The following is a 16,007-nucleotide window of genomic DNA, read 5'->3' on the forward strand; positions in this document are numbered from 1 at the left end:
ACCTAAAACCAAATATTATCGTCTCAGGGCTTCCCCTCTCAAAATACTTCAACTACCTACAGGATTTATTGTCCAAACTTATCAATATGGTGGTCCTTTCTGCGTCCTCGTCCCTGCGTATTTTTTTTTCACACCTGCATACTTCTTTATCTCACCTACTGCCACTACATTTCCCACACATTCTGCTCACACCCAACAGTTAAGAGATCCCCAATGAACTGTGCTATACAATACATTTAACTTCATTTACACGTTACACATACAGTTTCCCGTTTAAAATTCCTAGTTCTCATGCCCTGGTTTCTTCTTCTGAATTCACATAACACTTATCACACAGTGTATCTAATCTACAATTTCTGCCTGCCTGACCCCTCCGACTAAATTTTTAGCTTTTTGTATGGCACACCAGGTCTTATTGATTTTTTAAACAAATCCCTACACCCTGTACATGGCCCAACCGTGAGCTCAATCAATATTGGGAAAATAAACGAACAGATGAAGAACTGCAGCAGAAAAGCCAGCTGCCTGTAGCTGCCAATTTCCCCTCAAAAACCCGCCAAAGCATTTTAGAGCCGAGCCCAGTCTAGCCCATAGCTGAACCCAAAGGAAGTTTGTTCTTGGCTTAAATGGTGGCAAAGTGGGAAACAGGTAAGAGTGAAAAAAATCGGTTCTGTCTCTGTCTTGATCCTGCTTTCCCAAGTGCTGCACAGGGTGACAAGTATTTTTGCCAGTCTTAAATTTCTTAGAATTTCATCCATTCCACAATCAAGCTCCCTAGGGGAGAATAAAAGATTGAGTACTAGGCAGGGGCCACATTATTTTCTTAGCACAGGGTCTCAATCCCAGCCTCAAGGAGTTGTAAGTCCTCTATACAAAAGCCAGGTATCACAGATAGCCAAAAAGCACATGAAAAGATGCTCAACATCATTAATTATTAGAGAAATGCAAATCAAAACTACAATGAGGGATCACCTCAGGCCGGTCAGAATGGCCATCATCAAAAAATCTACAAACTAGGGCTTCCCTGGTGGCGCAGTGGTTGAGAGTCCGCCTGCCGATACAGGGGACACGGGTTCGTGCCCCGGTCCGGGAAGATCCCACATGCCGCGGAGAGGCTGGGCCCGTGAGCCACGGCTGCTGAGCCTGCGCGTCCGGAGCCTGTGCTCCGCAACGGGAGAGGCCACGACAGTGAGAGGCCTGCGTACCGCAAAAAAAAAATCTACAAACTATAAATGCTGGAGAGGGTGTGGAGAAAAGGGAACCCTCCTACACTGTTGGTGGGAATGTAAATTGGTATAGTCATTATGGAGAACAGTAGCGAGGTTCCTTAGAAAACTAAAAATAGAACTACCATATGACCCAGCAATCCCACTACTGGGCACATACCCAAAGAAAACCATAATTTGAAAAGATATATGCACCTCAGTGTTCACTGCAGCACTATTTACAATAGCCAGGACATGGAAGCAACCCAAATGTCCATCAAACAGAGGAATGCATAAAGAAGATGTGAGATATGTATAGATAGATAGATAGATAGATAGATATAATGGAATATTACTCAGCCATGAAAAAGAACAAAATAATGCCATTTGCAGAAACATGGATGGACCTAGAGATTGTCATACTGAGTGAAGTCAGTCAGATATGGAAAGACAAATACCATATGACATAAAAATTTAATACCCATTAATGGAAGGCAACATAATCCAAATAGCCTTCAAGTTAACATACATAATGTCAAGCAGACAGTAAAAAATTACTAGATATGTACAGAAGCAGGAAAATATTATAATCAGGAAAAATTAGTAAACATAACTGATACCAAGATGATTTAGATAAATAAATAGCTACGAATAACTTTGTCAGCTATTGAAAGTATGTAAGAATCTTGAAGGACAAGATAGATATAATAAGAAAACATCTGAGGAATCTCAGCAGAGAAAGGAAAACTAAAACAACCAAAAAAATCATTAGAAGTTCTGGAACTGAAAGTACAATAGCTGATACAAAAGAAAAAAAAAGTTCTGATGGGTTTAACACAAGAATGAAAATAAGAAAAAAAAAGTTAATGAATTTGAAGGTAGATTATTTAAATTGATTTACTTTGAAGAACAGAAAGAAAAAATTAAAAGATTGACGAACTTTACTATACCTCAGTGACTTTTGGGACAAAAACTAGGAAGAGAGCCCTCACCAGAAACCAGATTTGCTAGAACCTTGATTATGGACTTATAGCACATGAGAAAATACATGTCTCTTGTTCAAGCCACTCAAAAAAAAAAAAATACCATATGACATCGCTTATATGTGGAATCTAAAAAAAAAGAGTACAAATGAACAGAAGGGTACAAAACAGAAGTCAATTCACAGATGTAGAAAACAAACTTACGGTTACCGGGGATAAGGGGTGGGGAGGGATAAATTGGGAGATTGGGATTGACGTGTACACACTACTATATATAAAATAGATAATAAGAACCTACTGTATAGCACAGGGAACTCTACTCAATACTCTGTAATGGCCTATATGGGAAAAGAACCTAAAAAAAGAGTGGATATATGTATATCTAAAACTGATTCACTTTGCTGTACACCTGAAACTAATGCAACACTGTAAATCAACTATACTCCAAAAAAATTAAAAATTTTTTTAAAAAGCCAGGTATCATCATCATTAGGAAACACCAATGGTTTCAATTTGGAAAACAGAAGGGAATTTTGTCCTGACTTCCTTTACTCCCTTTACCCGAGGGCTTGAACTGAGCTACTGGACAGGACAAACACTACACCCTGCTCGGTCTGGATTAGCACTTCTCACACCAAGGCATTTTAGTCACCCTAATCACTTCTTTCCACATCCCGCAGGAGCCAGATCAAAGAAAGCAGAGAGGTCTTACAAGATAGAGCTGAGATGCGGTTTGAGTGAACTATTTTTAATCTGCCTCTGAACTGCAATCACTATCTACTCCAGACTTTTCCAAAAGGGTAATTGTCTATAAAGAGAGGAGGAATGCCAGGAGGTTTAAGGAGTTGGGAGAGAAAGGAGAAGATTGTGGATTCTTGAGAGAACATCAGTTCAGAATTGCTTCCAAGCTCCGGCTAGCTCTGGTAATGTTTTTCCTATTTGCCTTTGGAAATGAGCAAAGCTTAAGGCAGATCTCCTGTCCTAAGGAAGCCAGCTCCGAGACAGACTTTTCTGCTCAGACATCAGCCAAAATTAAATTGTACACGTTACAGAATAGATGAACTTTGAAAATATTATGCTAAGTGAAAAAAGTCAGACACAGAAGGCCACGTACTGTGTGATTCCATCTACATGAAATGTCCAGAATAGGTAAATCCATAGAGACAGAAGATAAACTAGGGGTTGCAAGGGGCTGGGGGATGAGGGTAATGAGTGACTACTAGCGAGTACAGAGTTTCTTTCAGGGGTAATGAAAATATTCTGGGATGAGGGAGTAATGAGAGCTGCACAACATCGTGAGCATGCTAAGAAACACTGAATTGTACGCTTTAAAAGGATGAATTTTAGGTCACGTGAATTATATTTTAATTTTTTTTAATGGGGGAAAAATCAAATTGCAGCCAGTACCCTGACCTCAGGGAGGAGGCCCTTTCTCTTTAGAGCAGTGGTCCTTCAAAGTGGTCCCCAGACTGACAGAATCAGCATCACTGGGAAATTACCAGAAATACAAATTCACCGGCTCCATCCCAGACCCACATAATTAGAAATTCTAGGAATGAGGCCCTATAATCCATGTTTTGAGAAGCCCTCCAGGCGAACCTCATGCATGTTCTTAAGGACCATTACTCCAGAGTAGGGGAAACTCTTTGTGTAAAGGGCCAGACAGTAAGTATTTCAGGCTCTGCATGCCACATACACAGGGTCTCACATATTCTTTTTCTTTTTCACAACTTCTAAAAAATGTAAAGGCCATTCTTAGTTCCCAAACACACAAAAACAGATACCAGGCAGATTTGGACCCTTGAGCCATGGTTTGCCAACTCCCTGCCCCCCCTCCCCCGGAGCAACACACTCCCACATTGGGAGATCTCTGGAGCCTCAAGCAAAGACAGGTGGATTTTTCCTCCATAATAAGGGAGATGCACAGTGGCCTCGGGGCACCAGACAGGTTCCCCTTATAGTTGTGATACCCTCCTCCACGCCAAGGCCAAAGTAAAACCAGATCCTGCTTTCCATCCAGGCTTTATTAACTCAGTGTGCAGACAGTTCGCTGTGTTCTTTCAAGAAATGCATTCGATTCACAGTGATATCCTTTGATCAGTCAGTAAATTCTACTACACAAAACTCATACAGACATGGCCCCAGGTCAGCCACAACAGCCCCCTCTCCCCCAAGGGCCTGAGAAATCACCTAGAGCAGCCAGGCTGGGAGGGCGAGTGGCTGCGCTTTGCTGTGTGTCCTTTAAGGCTCTTTGGTCCTGGTTCATTTCCTCTCAGAGGCATCCAAATAAAACTTCCCTTTCCTATTCAGTACACACCAGTCTTTCTTTGGTGTTTAACCCAACGGGCTGAGGAAGGGAGGTAGCCAGGAAATTATACCCACTAACATGTGCAGTTAGTGCCTACCTACATCCTTTTTACTCGGTCAGTGGATTTATCTTTTAGACCCAGAGAAATAGAATCGGATATGATTTTAGGGGCAGGAGAACAAAGCCAGTATCAACAGGTAGGGCTTGAAGCACCACAAAACTCTGCTGCCTCACACAATGTCCTTTTTTTTTTTTGCACTAAAACTCCTGGGTGCCTGATAAACCCAAGTTTAGCAAGACTCCCAGAGAACCTTTCTGACCAGGGGGCCCTGGGGAGGAGAGTGGGGAAGAGCAAAGAGGAGCCCCAAGGTGACCTGGCCTCTTCCCTCCCGCTTCCCGAAGGAGCCAGAACTACACAGGTGAAAGGTTCCCTTGCCTGAGAGCCGATGAGGAGGAAGAGAAGAGGGGCCCTTCCTCAATCCTTGCTGGAACCAGAATCCTAAAGGTTTCCTAACTTTTCCAAACGGTTTGCTTGAGTGTCACCCCCAGGTCTCAGCACCTTCTCCCTGAGGGGGTCTCAGCTCCTGGTCTCCAGGGAACAGGGGTTAGGGGAGAGCAGAGAGAAGACTTGGCCTCTCTCCCCTTGTTCACGTTTATCCCCTGGAGTCCAATAAACCCAGGTGCCTGGGTAGAAGCATGAGGCATCCTCCCACCCCCACCCTCGTCCCCCCAAATCCACCCTGGCCTACAGGCCCTGTTGGCAAAGAGGAATGAGGCACGGGAATCCACAGTGGCTAAGGAGGAGCTGGTAAATATGGGTATGGACTGGTGCTTGCTGGGGTGGGGCATTTAGAGACCCTTATTGAAGTAGACGTAAGGCACAGGTTCTCCATACTTGGCCTTGATAGTGTCCTGGAGCTCTGGTTCCAGATAGGAAACTGGCAATTCACTGAGAAGAGAGAAGGGGCTTATAAGTGTGCCACCTGGACGAGCAGCAAATTACCATCAGATAAAATCCAACTCAGATGCCACCTGTAAGAAACCCTTGCCCATTTTCCATCAGAATTATTAATGACCTCCGTACACTACGGTATGTTGCTTTTACTTCTATTGAGCCCTGACTTCATCTCCCTGGTGCTAAACTTCCGTCTTCTTCAAGATTACAAGCTCGGTGCTCAGAACACAGGAGATGTGTAGCAGGTGACTACGGAGCTGAGAGTACTAGGGAAAGGGAAACGGGCATCTTCTCCGTATCTATTCAAGCTATGCCTGGTCTCCTGGAGCTAGTACTCCGCCTCACCCCCACCACCCCAGTCTGATGCTTACCTTCCCTTTGCCATCATCTCTCCTCACCCACCTCCTCTGCTCTCTGCACCCACCCCCCAGGACACGCAAGGGAAGCGGAGAGGTCGAAGCCGTCCACCCTCTGGCAAACCTCAGCCAGAGTGAGTACCTACCCTCTTGTTGAATTTCAAAGACCAGATCCAGCCAGGGAGATGGATCTAGTAACTCAACCAGCAGGGACAGAAAGTCTCTTATTGTTCCCCCACCTTCTCTCCAAGGCAGCCTTTGCCCCATTGGAAGTGAGCAACTCATCCCTCTGCCCCTTGGAGCTCTGTTTCAGTTTACCATTCACCTGGGGTCAAGAGGCCCAGCGTTTAGACTGACAGGTACTTGTCCTTGGACAGATGCCTCCCTGCCTGCCCCTCCCTCTCTCCTTCGGGACACCAGGCAGGTCAGGGAGACCAGGGACAGGGTGCTCAGTAAAACCAAGTGAGGAATGAACAGCTGATACCATTTCTGCGGGAACAGCCCACATGCCACTGGCACCATGAAGATGAGGCTGGAAGAAAGGAGAAACCAAAGCATTAGGGGGTGTCTGGCATCTCACAGAGCCACCCACACCCCATCGCTGAGCCCCTCAAAGGAAGGGGGAGCCGGCGCCAAAGCTCCTCTCTCTCCAACCCTTCTCCTGGTCTCTTGGTGCCTGGAGACTCACTCTAGCACAGGACAGAATCAGCCCCCCCTACACTCCCCCTCACACCCCACCCACCCATCACTCAAGCAGATGAAGAAGGTAATGGAGTCACCAGGGAGTGTGGGCAGCAGCCCTAATGACCACAGGCAATCCCTGACGTATAGGGAAAGCAGCGAGGGGCGTGAACGCAGGGTCCTGCTCCTGTAGTCACTGAATGCCCGAGCTGTTGGAGAACAGTGAGGGCAGAGCTTCTCAAACTTCACTGGGCATGCAAGGAACTCGAGGAGCTTGTTCAAGTGTGATGCTAATTCAGTAGGTCTGGGAAAGGGCTTGAGAGTCTTTATTTCTCACAAGTTCTCAGAGGATGCGGATCCAGGACCATGTTTTACAGGATTCGGGAATCTAACAGACCTAGGTTCGTGTCCCAGCTCTGCCACTTCCTAGCTGTGCAATCTTGGGCAAGTTCCCTCTGAGACGGCAGAGGGGTACTTACTCTGCACGGTTACTGTGAGGATTAAATGAGATAACATGTGTGACACATCCAGCCCATGGTAACTGCGCCCTCAGTGGGAAATCAGTTAGCAGGAGACAGCCTGGCATAATGTTAGACCTGCTAAGGATCCAACTGCAGCTCCAGCAACTACCAGCTAGAGACACGTGGGCAAGTTTCTTCATCTGCGAAAGGAGATGATGACAGTATGTACACCTCGAGGGCCGAGGGAATAGGCGGAAATATAGACGTGAAACATCAACACAGTGGCGGCACACAGAAAACATCCAATGCATGTTAGCTTTGGTTGCTGTCATTAGCCTCATGGCCTCACAAAGCATGAGTAATGCTGGGACATGTCCAGTCAAGGGCAGGCACCTAAGAACGCTGCCAGGACTCATGGTGCTTTCCTCCCGTGCGAGGCTGGGACACTTGACGGGCCCAGGCTGTGCTGTCATTTTCGATGGCTCATCTTTTTGGATGTATTGAGATATAACCGACACGTAACACTGTGTAAGTTTACCACCGGTGTGAGCTAACCCCTCTATCACATCACATAATTCATTTTGTTTTTGTGGTGGGATGATCTCATCATTTTTGTCTCTTCTCTAAAACTACTGAAGACCTAAGGTCAGAGGGGAGACCTTGGGACAGAAGGACCCCCAAGGGTTCACTTTCCACTCCAGTGTGTGCACAGTGCCAGCCTGGTGCCCTCAGAAAGAAGGGGTGAGAGCGCTCCAGAGGGGCCACAGACGTTAAAGACCGGGTGCTTTTGAAGTCAGGTAAAGGAGTACATGTTTTCCAACATGGGTGACACAAGAAGACAGATCTTGGGCACCCCACCATAGAACCCCAAACCGAGAAAATATGATACAAACACCCACCATAGAACCCCAAACCGAGAAAATATGATAACTCACAAACACCCAGACAGCAGAACCTGCAATGGGGCGTGCAGCACCTGGATTCTCTGCACAGAAACAGACAAAAGAGAGACCCACGTGGGACTTACATACTTCGAGGTGAAACCCACGCTGGTCACCCAGCTAGAAACCCGCAGGCGGGAAACCCTGGCTCTGCAGGGTGGGGACGGGGCTCTCCTTGCTCTCGGCAGACAAGGCCGAGAACTGGGCAGCCAGCGGGCACCGGGATGGGCCCTACTTGAATGAGGTGCAGGGTGGGAGCAAGAGGGAAGGGTAAGACGGTCAGGAGCCCCCAGCACGTATGTGTTCTGGGCAGGGAAGATGCAAAGGAGAATCCGCTCACCTTCATGCAGCGCAGTTTCTCCAGCCTTTCCATGATGACCGGCAGCAGGACTGGAAGAAACCAGGGGAAAGGCTGTGAGACTCCCCGCCAGATCCCTTTCCGAAGTCAGATCACAGACTAATTCTCCCTCCTTCCCCAGAAGTTCCAGAAAATACTTTTCATTTGGGAGAAGAATGGAAGACTGTAGGCATGGCCACGCCCCACCCCTCCCCCAAGTCCTGACAGAAGGTGCTTCCCAAACTCTTCAACCTGCACACCTATAAGAACAGGAGGACAAGTACCACAGGCCCAGAGCACCCTTTTCAAAACTATCTTTGAAGCAAGTTTTGTATCCTGCTCTGTAACATGCCCCTGCTGACAGCAAAACCAGGGCAGGGGACTTATTTTTCTCTACCACTGTCTCCCCAGCACCCCACACTGTGTCCAGCACACTGAAGGAACTTAAGGAATATTTGTTAAATGAAAATAACTTTCTCCACCAAATCTCTGATTAACTGACATTCCAGGAATTACAGTGTGGCTCTCCCGTGGCTCTCGGCACTCAAGCAAACCAGTTTGAGAAGCATGTCTATAGAGGCTGAGGTCCCACCCCCCACCCGAAGTGTGGTTGAGGTCTCCATCACTTGTTCCAGGGTCCCCCAGGATGGGAGGGCTTCCCCATCTTACTCATGCCAGGGGCTGCCATGGTGATCCGAGAAATAACCACTTGGGTGATGCCTATGGCCGCAGCTCTCTGAGGGGAGAAAAGAGTAAGTTGTCAGGAATGAGCTTATCCAGTATACATAGGCTGCACCAGAGGGCTGGGTCAGGGTCAGGATCAGGGTCAAGGCCAAGTCTGAGCTGGTAAAGAGGAAGGGATGGACCTGTCAGGGGTTGAGCGACCTCACCTGACCCTCTCCCACCCAGCCACATTTTTATGGCTTCAGGACCAGAAACGATGGAGAAAAGACATGAACAGAGATATGAAGGGAAAATCGATGGGGAAGGAGGATGGAGTCAGGGAGAAGTTTTCTCAACCCTATAGTAGAGCCCAGGCCTGCTCTGACCACGAAGAACAGGACAGGGTCTGAGAGGGAACTCCCTCCTCCCACCCCAAAGGCAGCCCTCTGCTCACCCGGGAATGACCAATCTCATTGTGGTTCCTGTCCTTCACGCAGATGCCCTGGATGAGTTCCCTAAACACAGACAGGAGGTGCTGGATATGGGAAAGGGGTGCTGGAAGCCTGCCAGCGATGTGACACACCAGGGGACCAAGGCCAGGGCACTCAAGCTCTAGGAAGCCACCTCCTGCAGCTGGCCCTTGGAGCGCCCTTCCCCACTCCAGAGAGTGGTATCCAGCCGTGACCTAGGGCAGAGGCTCAGAGAGCTAGCACTGGGCCCCAACGGCCTAGGCTGAATCCGGAAACTGCAGAGCAAGTGTATGAACTTGAGCAAGTTCCCTAGTCCTTCTAAAGACACAGTTATCCACATTTGCAAAATGGGGATAATCATGGCACCCACTTCATCGGACTTGGTGAGGATTAAACAAGATAATGCCTGCAAAGTGCTAAGTCCAGTGCCTGACACAGTGACTGCTCCCAAACAGGAGCTGTTGGTCTCAGGCCAGTGCTTCACTGCACTCCATCCAAGACCAGGTGGGTGGTGGGGACTCATTCATTCACTGGAAGGAGCAACTGGATGGGGGGGGGGGGGAAGAGGAGGTGAGCAGTGTGCATGCAGGACTACTCTGGGGTGTGCTCTTTCTAAGGGCAGCTGTGATCACTTTCCATTTGCTACTAATCCCAAGAAAACGTGCCTTATAGATACTGGTGATGACGAGGAAGGCACTGATGGAAACAGGGGCAGCAGTAGCTAACGCTTAATGCAGCATTTTCTTACAGTCCAGGCGCTATTTGGGGCGCTTTACCTCTACTCTACTACATCATTAAATTTTATAACAGAGGAACATCTATACTTTCTCTAGTCAAGAAACAAGAGCTGTGAGACACAGCAGGTTTCTCCTTTCACCTTTCCTGCTGTGACGCTTACAGCCTGGTGCCTGGAAAACATCTATCTGCCCCTCTGGCTTCCTCAAAGCTTCTTGGTTCTGTTCTATCTTTGGACACCTCGCTCTGCTGCGTTTCATTCTGTAAGACATTCCCCAGGGCTTTGGAAGTAGGCCGAGTCCACAACTTAAAGACAGTTGCAGTTGAAAGGACACGAGCTGGTGCCAAACCCCACAGGTCCTCGCTAACGCCCCACCCCTGCTCCCCATCACCCACAACACACATCACAGATGAAACCTAAGTCACCCGCCACTCCTGCAGCCATCACTGTTGGAGCCGCCAGTCCTCAGGGAACTTTCAGAAGCGCAGCTCGGCTGCCCTCCCCACACCCACCTCAGCCCCAGTGAGCCCCCCACTGCCTTGGTTTCTTGCCTTTCCCCTGCTAGCCTCACGGTCTGTAGGGAGGAAAAGGGATCCCTGTACTCACTGCTGTCGCATCATTGGGATGTTGACACAGTTAGCCGCAGCCACAGCGGCAAAGGGCACCCAGCGGCCCACCAGGGGCGGGGCTCTCTGTGGGAGAAGAGAACAATGGGAGTAGGTCAGGCTCCCTGGAGATGGGGGTGGAAGGGGCTTCAGGAAGACAGAGCAAGAAATCAGCCCTCGCTACTGCCACGCATCCTGACACTCAGTCGGGGAACCCAAACTCCCTCAAAGGCCCGAGATAGACCAAATGGGCGCAGCCCTGCTGAATTTCCCACTACTTGGCTGGGCTCTGGCCAAACCCAACTCATCCAGACCGGAAACGGTCCCTGCCTGGTAAAAAAAAGTTTTCCCTAGGACTTTGCTGCCGCCTAGTGGCCACCATGCCCACAGCAACCCTCGACGGTACCTTTGTCAACGTGTTCATGCCCACAGCAGTGGCCACCGCAGCGGTTGTGGCAGTGACGTAGGAAACGGCCATCTGCCTAGTGGAGGAGAGAAGATGTTTGGGAGCGGGGACCCTAGCTGGCTGAGGGCAGGACGATTGCTTGAGTGATAAAGGCTAGAAATGTGGCTTCATGCCTGAGAAGCTCATGTGATCTGTCCCCAGCATCACCTTGTGATCTCCCCCCAACTCACTCAGCTGCTCCAGTCCCCTTGGCCTCCTTTCAGTACTTTAAACACACCAAATGCCTTCCTGCTCAGAACCTTTGCATGTTGCTGCTCCCTATCCCGGGAACTCTTCCCTGGGCTCTTGCATGGCTAAATCCTTATCTTTCAAAACTCAGCTGAAATGCCAGCTCTGCGGAAAGGACTTCCCTGAACAGCCTATCTACACAGATGCCCCTCTGCTGTTCTCTGTCTTTTTATCTATTTATTTCCTTAATGGCAGCAATCACAGTCTGAGATTATTACGCTTGTTTTCCTTTTTTTTTTTTTGGCTGCGCCATGCGGCATGTGGGATTCGGGATCTTAGTTCCCTGACCAGGGATCAAACCTGTGCCCCCTGCACTGGGAGCGTGGAGTCCTAACCACTGGACCACTACGGAAGTCCCTATGCTTGTTTTCTTAAAAGACCTTCAACTCTAGGGCTTCCCTGGTGGCGCAGTGGTTGAGAGTCCGCCTGCCAATGCAGGGGACACGGGTTCGTGCCCCAGTCTAGGAAGATCTCACATGCTGTGGAGCGGCTGGGGCCGTGAGCCATGGCCGCTGAGCCTGCGCGTCCCGCAGTGGGAGAGGCCACAACAGTGAGAGGCCCGCGTACCGCAAAAAAAAAAAAAAAAAGACCTTCAACTCTAGAGAGCACATATGTCTTACTCAAATGTATCCCTGGCACCTAGAACCATGCCCAGCACCTAATACACACTCAAGAAATATTTGTAGAATGAATGAATGAATGAGTGAATGAATGAATGTTGAATTGGTCTAGGAAGAAGATACTCTCCTAGTCAGCCTAATACTTCCAAACCCTGAAAAGGGAGACCTGGTCACTTGCCCAGGGCAGGTCCCACCCAGGGAGGACTGATGGCCCGTGAACCCTTTAGAAGGGCTGTTCCCCTGGAGGCAAGAGGACAGCCACCTGCTCCAGGCCCACATGGACGGCCTGGGGTTCAGGTCTCCTACCTGACCGACGTGGGGGAAGCTGCATTCCTGTTGGTGTAGTTGACTAAGGCATTGAAGGACTGGTTCACCCACTGCCAGAAGATCACTGCCGGTATCGTCCTACCAGGAGGGGGGCCCGGAGAGGCAGAGAGGAGGATGGAAAGAGGGTTTAGGGCACACCAGTCAAACCACATTACCTGCCGCTCCCCAAGCTGTTCCCATGCTGCTTCATGCAGCTGGGCTCTTTTGCACAGGCTGTCCCTCTGACTGGAGCATCCACACCCCCTAACCTTTCCATACATGGCTGAATCCTGCTCTGTTGAGAGATCTCTTCTTCCTTGGAACCTTCCCAACCCTTCCCCTGCCCTTCCTGAGACACAGTTAGTCATTCTATGCTCTCTGCTCCCACCACCCCATATTCTACCTCTAACCTACCACTTGGCAAGCTGGATGGTAACTATTTACTTCTTGGTCTCAACAAAATTGGGCACCCCTTGAAGGGAGGGACTGAAGTCTTTATACTCCCCACACCTGGCCCAAGGCCTGGCTCAACAACTGGGTAACTGAATGTGTGGGGGAGAGAGGGGGGAGAGGGAAGAGAGAAAGGGGGAACAACAGAGAAAGTTTATCTCCCCAACTGGGCTGAAAGGGTATCCCAATATTTTTACTTGGATATCACATTATAAAAATACATTAAATTCATTGTTGAATAAGTACTTTTTAAAGAGGGAATTAGAATAGCTCATCCGTTGAGCACTCTTGAGAGGCCTGCCTCAGTTTATACAGCCAGGCACCACTACTTCCTGGCTGTGTGAACTTGGACAAGTCATATAACCTCTCCAGAACCTCAGCTCTCCACCTATAAAATGGAGATGAAAATAGTACCTCTCTGTAGGGTTGTTGAGATTAAATGAGGTGATAACATGCAAAGAATTTAACACAGTGCCTGGGAGCTGGTCAGGGATCCATAAAGACGGCTATTACTGTCATCCTAGTACGGCTCCCTGCCTAACAGGTCCACGCGGCTGCACCTGGCGCTGCCTTGCTCCCGGGTCGCACCTGTAGAACTGGAGCATGAAGCCCGTGATGATCATGCCCCCGGGAACCTGGAAGGACATCCGCCCAATGACGTTCATCTTGTCCCCGGTGTCAGGGTGGAAGGCCGAGTCGTACAGCTTCTTGGCATAGAGCAGCTGCTCCACTCGCATGCCTGGGGGCACAGTCCCCATCCTGCCACCAAGGACCACAGGCGGTGTTACCTCCTGACCCCTGGCCCCTTGTCTTCCGTTTCCACCTCGTCCCTAGGGCACCCACCGACGTCGCCCCAGTGCCCCCAGCCCCCTCCCCTAACCGCTCACCTGCTCTTCTCCACCATCACTTTGGCCCAGTCCAGCTCCCGCTCTGGTACCAGGACGGTGCGGGGGTCCGTGACATTGAAGAAATGCTTCACCCGCCCTACGAAAGTGCACTGGTCCCAACGGGGGGCATCGATATTAAAGCCAGACAGGTCAGCCTCCATCCTGCTCACACATAAAACTGTGGACTTCAGGAACAGAGGAAAAATGAAGATTGCCCTCAAAGCCTGCCCTGGAGGCCCTTAGCACCTCCCGCTATGGTAGACTGACGGCTCTCACCAGCCGCTAGCGTCATCTGACTCAGCTCAGGAAGGGTCCAGTGAATGGTCACCAGTCTGAGCAACTGGGCACCAACATGTGTTTCCTGAGTGCCTGCTGGTGGCCAGCCTGGTGCTTGATCATGCTGTGGGCGAGGCTGGGAAAAGGGACAGTACAGGGCCTGTCCTTGGGGAGCTGAGTCTGACTGGGGAGCAAGAGCCCACCTGTGGAACAACAGATAATACATACAGCAACAATAAGCACGGGAGATGAGAGGAAGCTGAGAAGGGGGGACACAAAGATCAAGGGGGGCTTCCCAGAAGAGGTGGAATGTGAGTGAAGCCCCAGAAGGTAGGACAGATCTATCTGAAGGAGGAAGAGGCGTGGGATCACACTGAAAGTAGAAACAATCACTGATAAAGATGGAGAGGACAATGGCATGATCACCTTCAATTCAGTGCGGGGGGGGCAGGGAGGGTGCATGCCGGCCCTATGAGAGATCCCGGGCCATGGCTGTCGCCCTCAAGGCGGTGCAGAACAGGAGAGAGACAAGTAAGTCGACAAGGACAGTAGTGTGACAATGCTGCTGATGGACACGGGGAGCAGCAGAAAGCCAGAGAAGAGGTACTAAAACTGAGGTGACTGCATCTCCTGGTTTGCCGGGGCTTGTTGTCCTGTGGTAATTATTAAAAGCACCCCCGCAACCTCAAAAGTGTCCCGGTTTGGATGATAAATTATAAGATCACCTTATCTAAAATGGATGAGGGATTCTGAACATGCTTTGTGAGAACAAGAAATAAACAATGTTTTGAAGGATGCATGAAAGTCAGATGGATGGAGGAGAGGTACCCCAGGCAAGAAGAAGAGCCAGTGTTTAAAGCACACAGTGCACGTGGGGACCTGATGATGATGGTGGCAACACTAACACTTACTGAGCTCCTACTTGATGCTACACACTCTGCTTGGTGCCTGACGTGCGTTTTCTGAATTCGTCTTCACCCTAACCCTATAAGATAGAGATACTCTTATGTTTAATGCCATTTTATAGATGAGAAAACCAAGGCACAGGTAAGTAACTTTGCCAAGTCACACAAGCACTTGCCAATAACAGAGCCAGGATTTTAATTCAGCCTGACTAACTTCAGAACCCCTGCCTATAATTAGGTTCTGGAATCCATGACTTGAAAAACTAAGGCGGGTCTGACACGTGAGGAGCTTGGAAATGGTCACTCCTGTCCTCACAACAAAAAGAAGCTGAACAAACTGAAAACCCACAGCTCTTCTTAGAACCACCAGAGAATTGCGGTCACAGGGCAAACAACTGCCCCCGAACTTGGAGAGACAGGCAGGTACAGAGAATCACAGCTTAGTGGGAACAGAAGCCCACCCCTTGGGGCAAGTACCATAGGAAACTTAAACTGTGATTGACAAATTGCTGGAAGTTCAGTGTGGACAAGCTTGAGAGTTAAAAATTCCAGGGGGATTCAATCTTTGGTGGCGGTGTGGAGAGACACACTTTTGTGAGTTTTACCTCCAGGAGCCCACCAGGTTCTCAGGCTGAAGATCAGAGAAAAATTCCTTAGTGCTTCGGGCAGGGAGATGGGAAAAGTGGCCATTCTGAAGTAGACCCAGAGGCCTCTGCGATTTTTAACAAGGCCTGCCCTCAAAGGAGCCTAGCCTGTTTCACCAGAGCCTAACTACCTTGGGTCTCACCAGAACCTAACTGACTTCGGGGAAGAGAAACACCCAACTCCACCCCTTCTAGCTTTCCTATCTCACCTAAAGGGAGTAAGGGGAACCTGAGAAGGACTTGTGAAGGTCCAGGGGCACCTAATCCCAGGACTATAGAACACTCCCCCTCCCCTCACACTGTTGGTGGTATAGGGCTCCCGTATAATAACAGGGAGAACTGACGAACAACAGAACGAACCTCGAGTCTCACACCTTATTTAAGAAGAGGTGTCTAGAAACCCAAAGACAACAGGGGAGACAAAAACAAGGACACCAGAGGAAATTTAACTTTTGACCCCTACAGCTTTAGCAAACAGTAATCACAACCTAACTCCTTGCCAGAAAAAAGTAAAACCTCACACA

At 49.2% G+C, this 16,007-nt stretch overlaps 1 protein-coding gene across 1 annotated transcript; it reads right to left on the reverse strand.

The window, feature by feature from the left end:
• Positions 1 to 5,345: 5,345 nt before the first annotated feature.
• SFXN2 (sideroflexin 2) lies at positions 5,346 to 13,822 on the reverse strand. The gene is made up of 11 exons (XM_065894200.1): positions 13,659 to 13,822; positions 13,360 to 13,530; positions 12,322 to 12,420; positions 11,108 to 11,183; positions 10,703 to 10,788; positions 9,345 to 9,405; positions 8,897 to 8,963; positions 8,231 to 8,280; positions 7,885 to 7,934; positions 6,292 to 6,339; positions 5,346 to 5,445 (listed from the first exon to the last, which is right to left on the reverse strand). The coding sequence occupies exons 1-11, from the start codon at positions 13,817 to 13,819 to the stop codon at positions 5,346 to 5,348; spliced, it is 969 nt and encodes a 322-aa protein (XP_065750272.1). The 5' UTR covers positions 13,820 to 13,822.
• Positions 13,823 to 16,007: the final 2,185 nt, after the last annotated feature.

This window comes from Phocoena phocoena, chromosome 16, assembly GCF_963924675.1.
Source record: "Phocoena phocoena chromosome 16, mPhoPho1.1, whole genome shotgun sequence".
Classification (NCBI taxonomy): Eukaryota; Metazoa; Chordata; class Mammalia; order Artiodactyla; family Phocoenidae; genus Phocoena; species Phocoena phocoena.

Excerpts from the sequence above, each read along its gene's own strand:
- SFXN2 (XM_065894200.1), bottom strand. The coding sequence starts at position 13,819 with ATGGAGGCTGACCTGTCTGGCTTTAATATCGATGCCCCCCGTTGGGAC. Across the intron at positions 13,531-13,658 it reads GTGATGGTGGAGAAGAGCAG|GATGGGGACTGTGCCCCCAG; the intron begins GTGAGCGGTTAG and ends CCTTGGTGGCAG. Across the intron at positions 12,421-13,359 it reads TTCATGCTCCAGTTCTACAG|GACGATACCGGCAGTGATCT; the intron begins GTGCGACCCGGG and ends CCCTCCTGGTAG.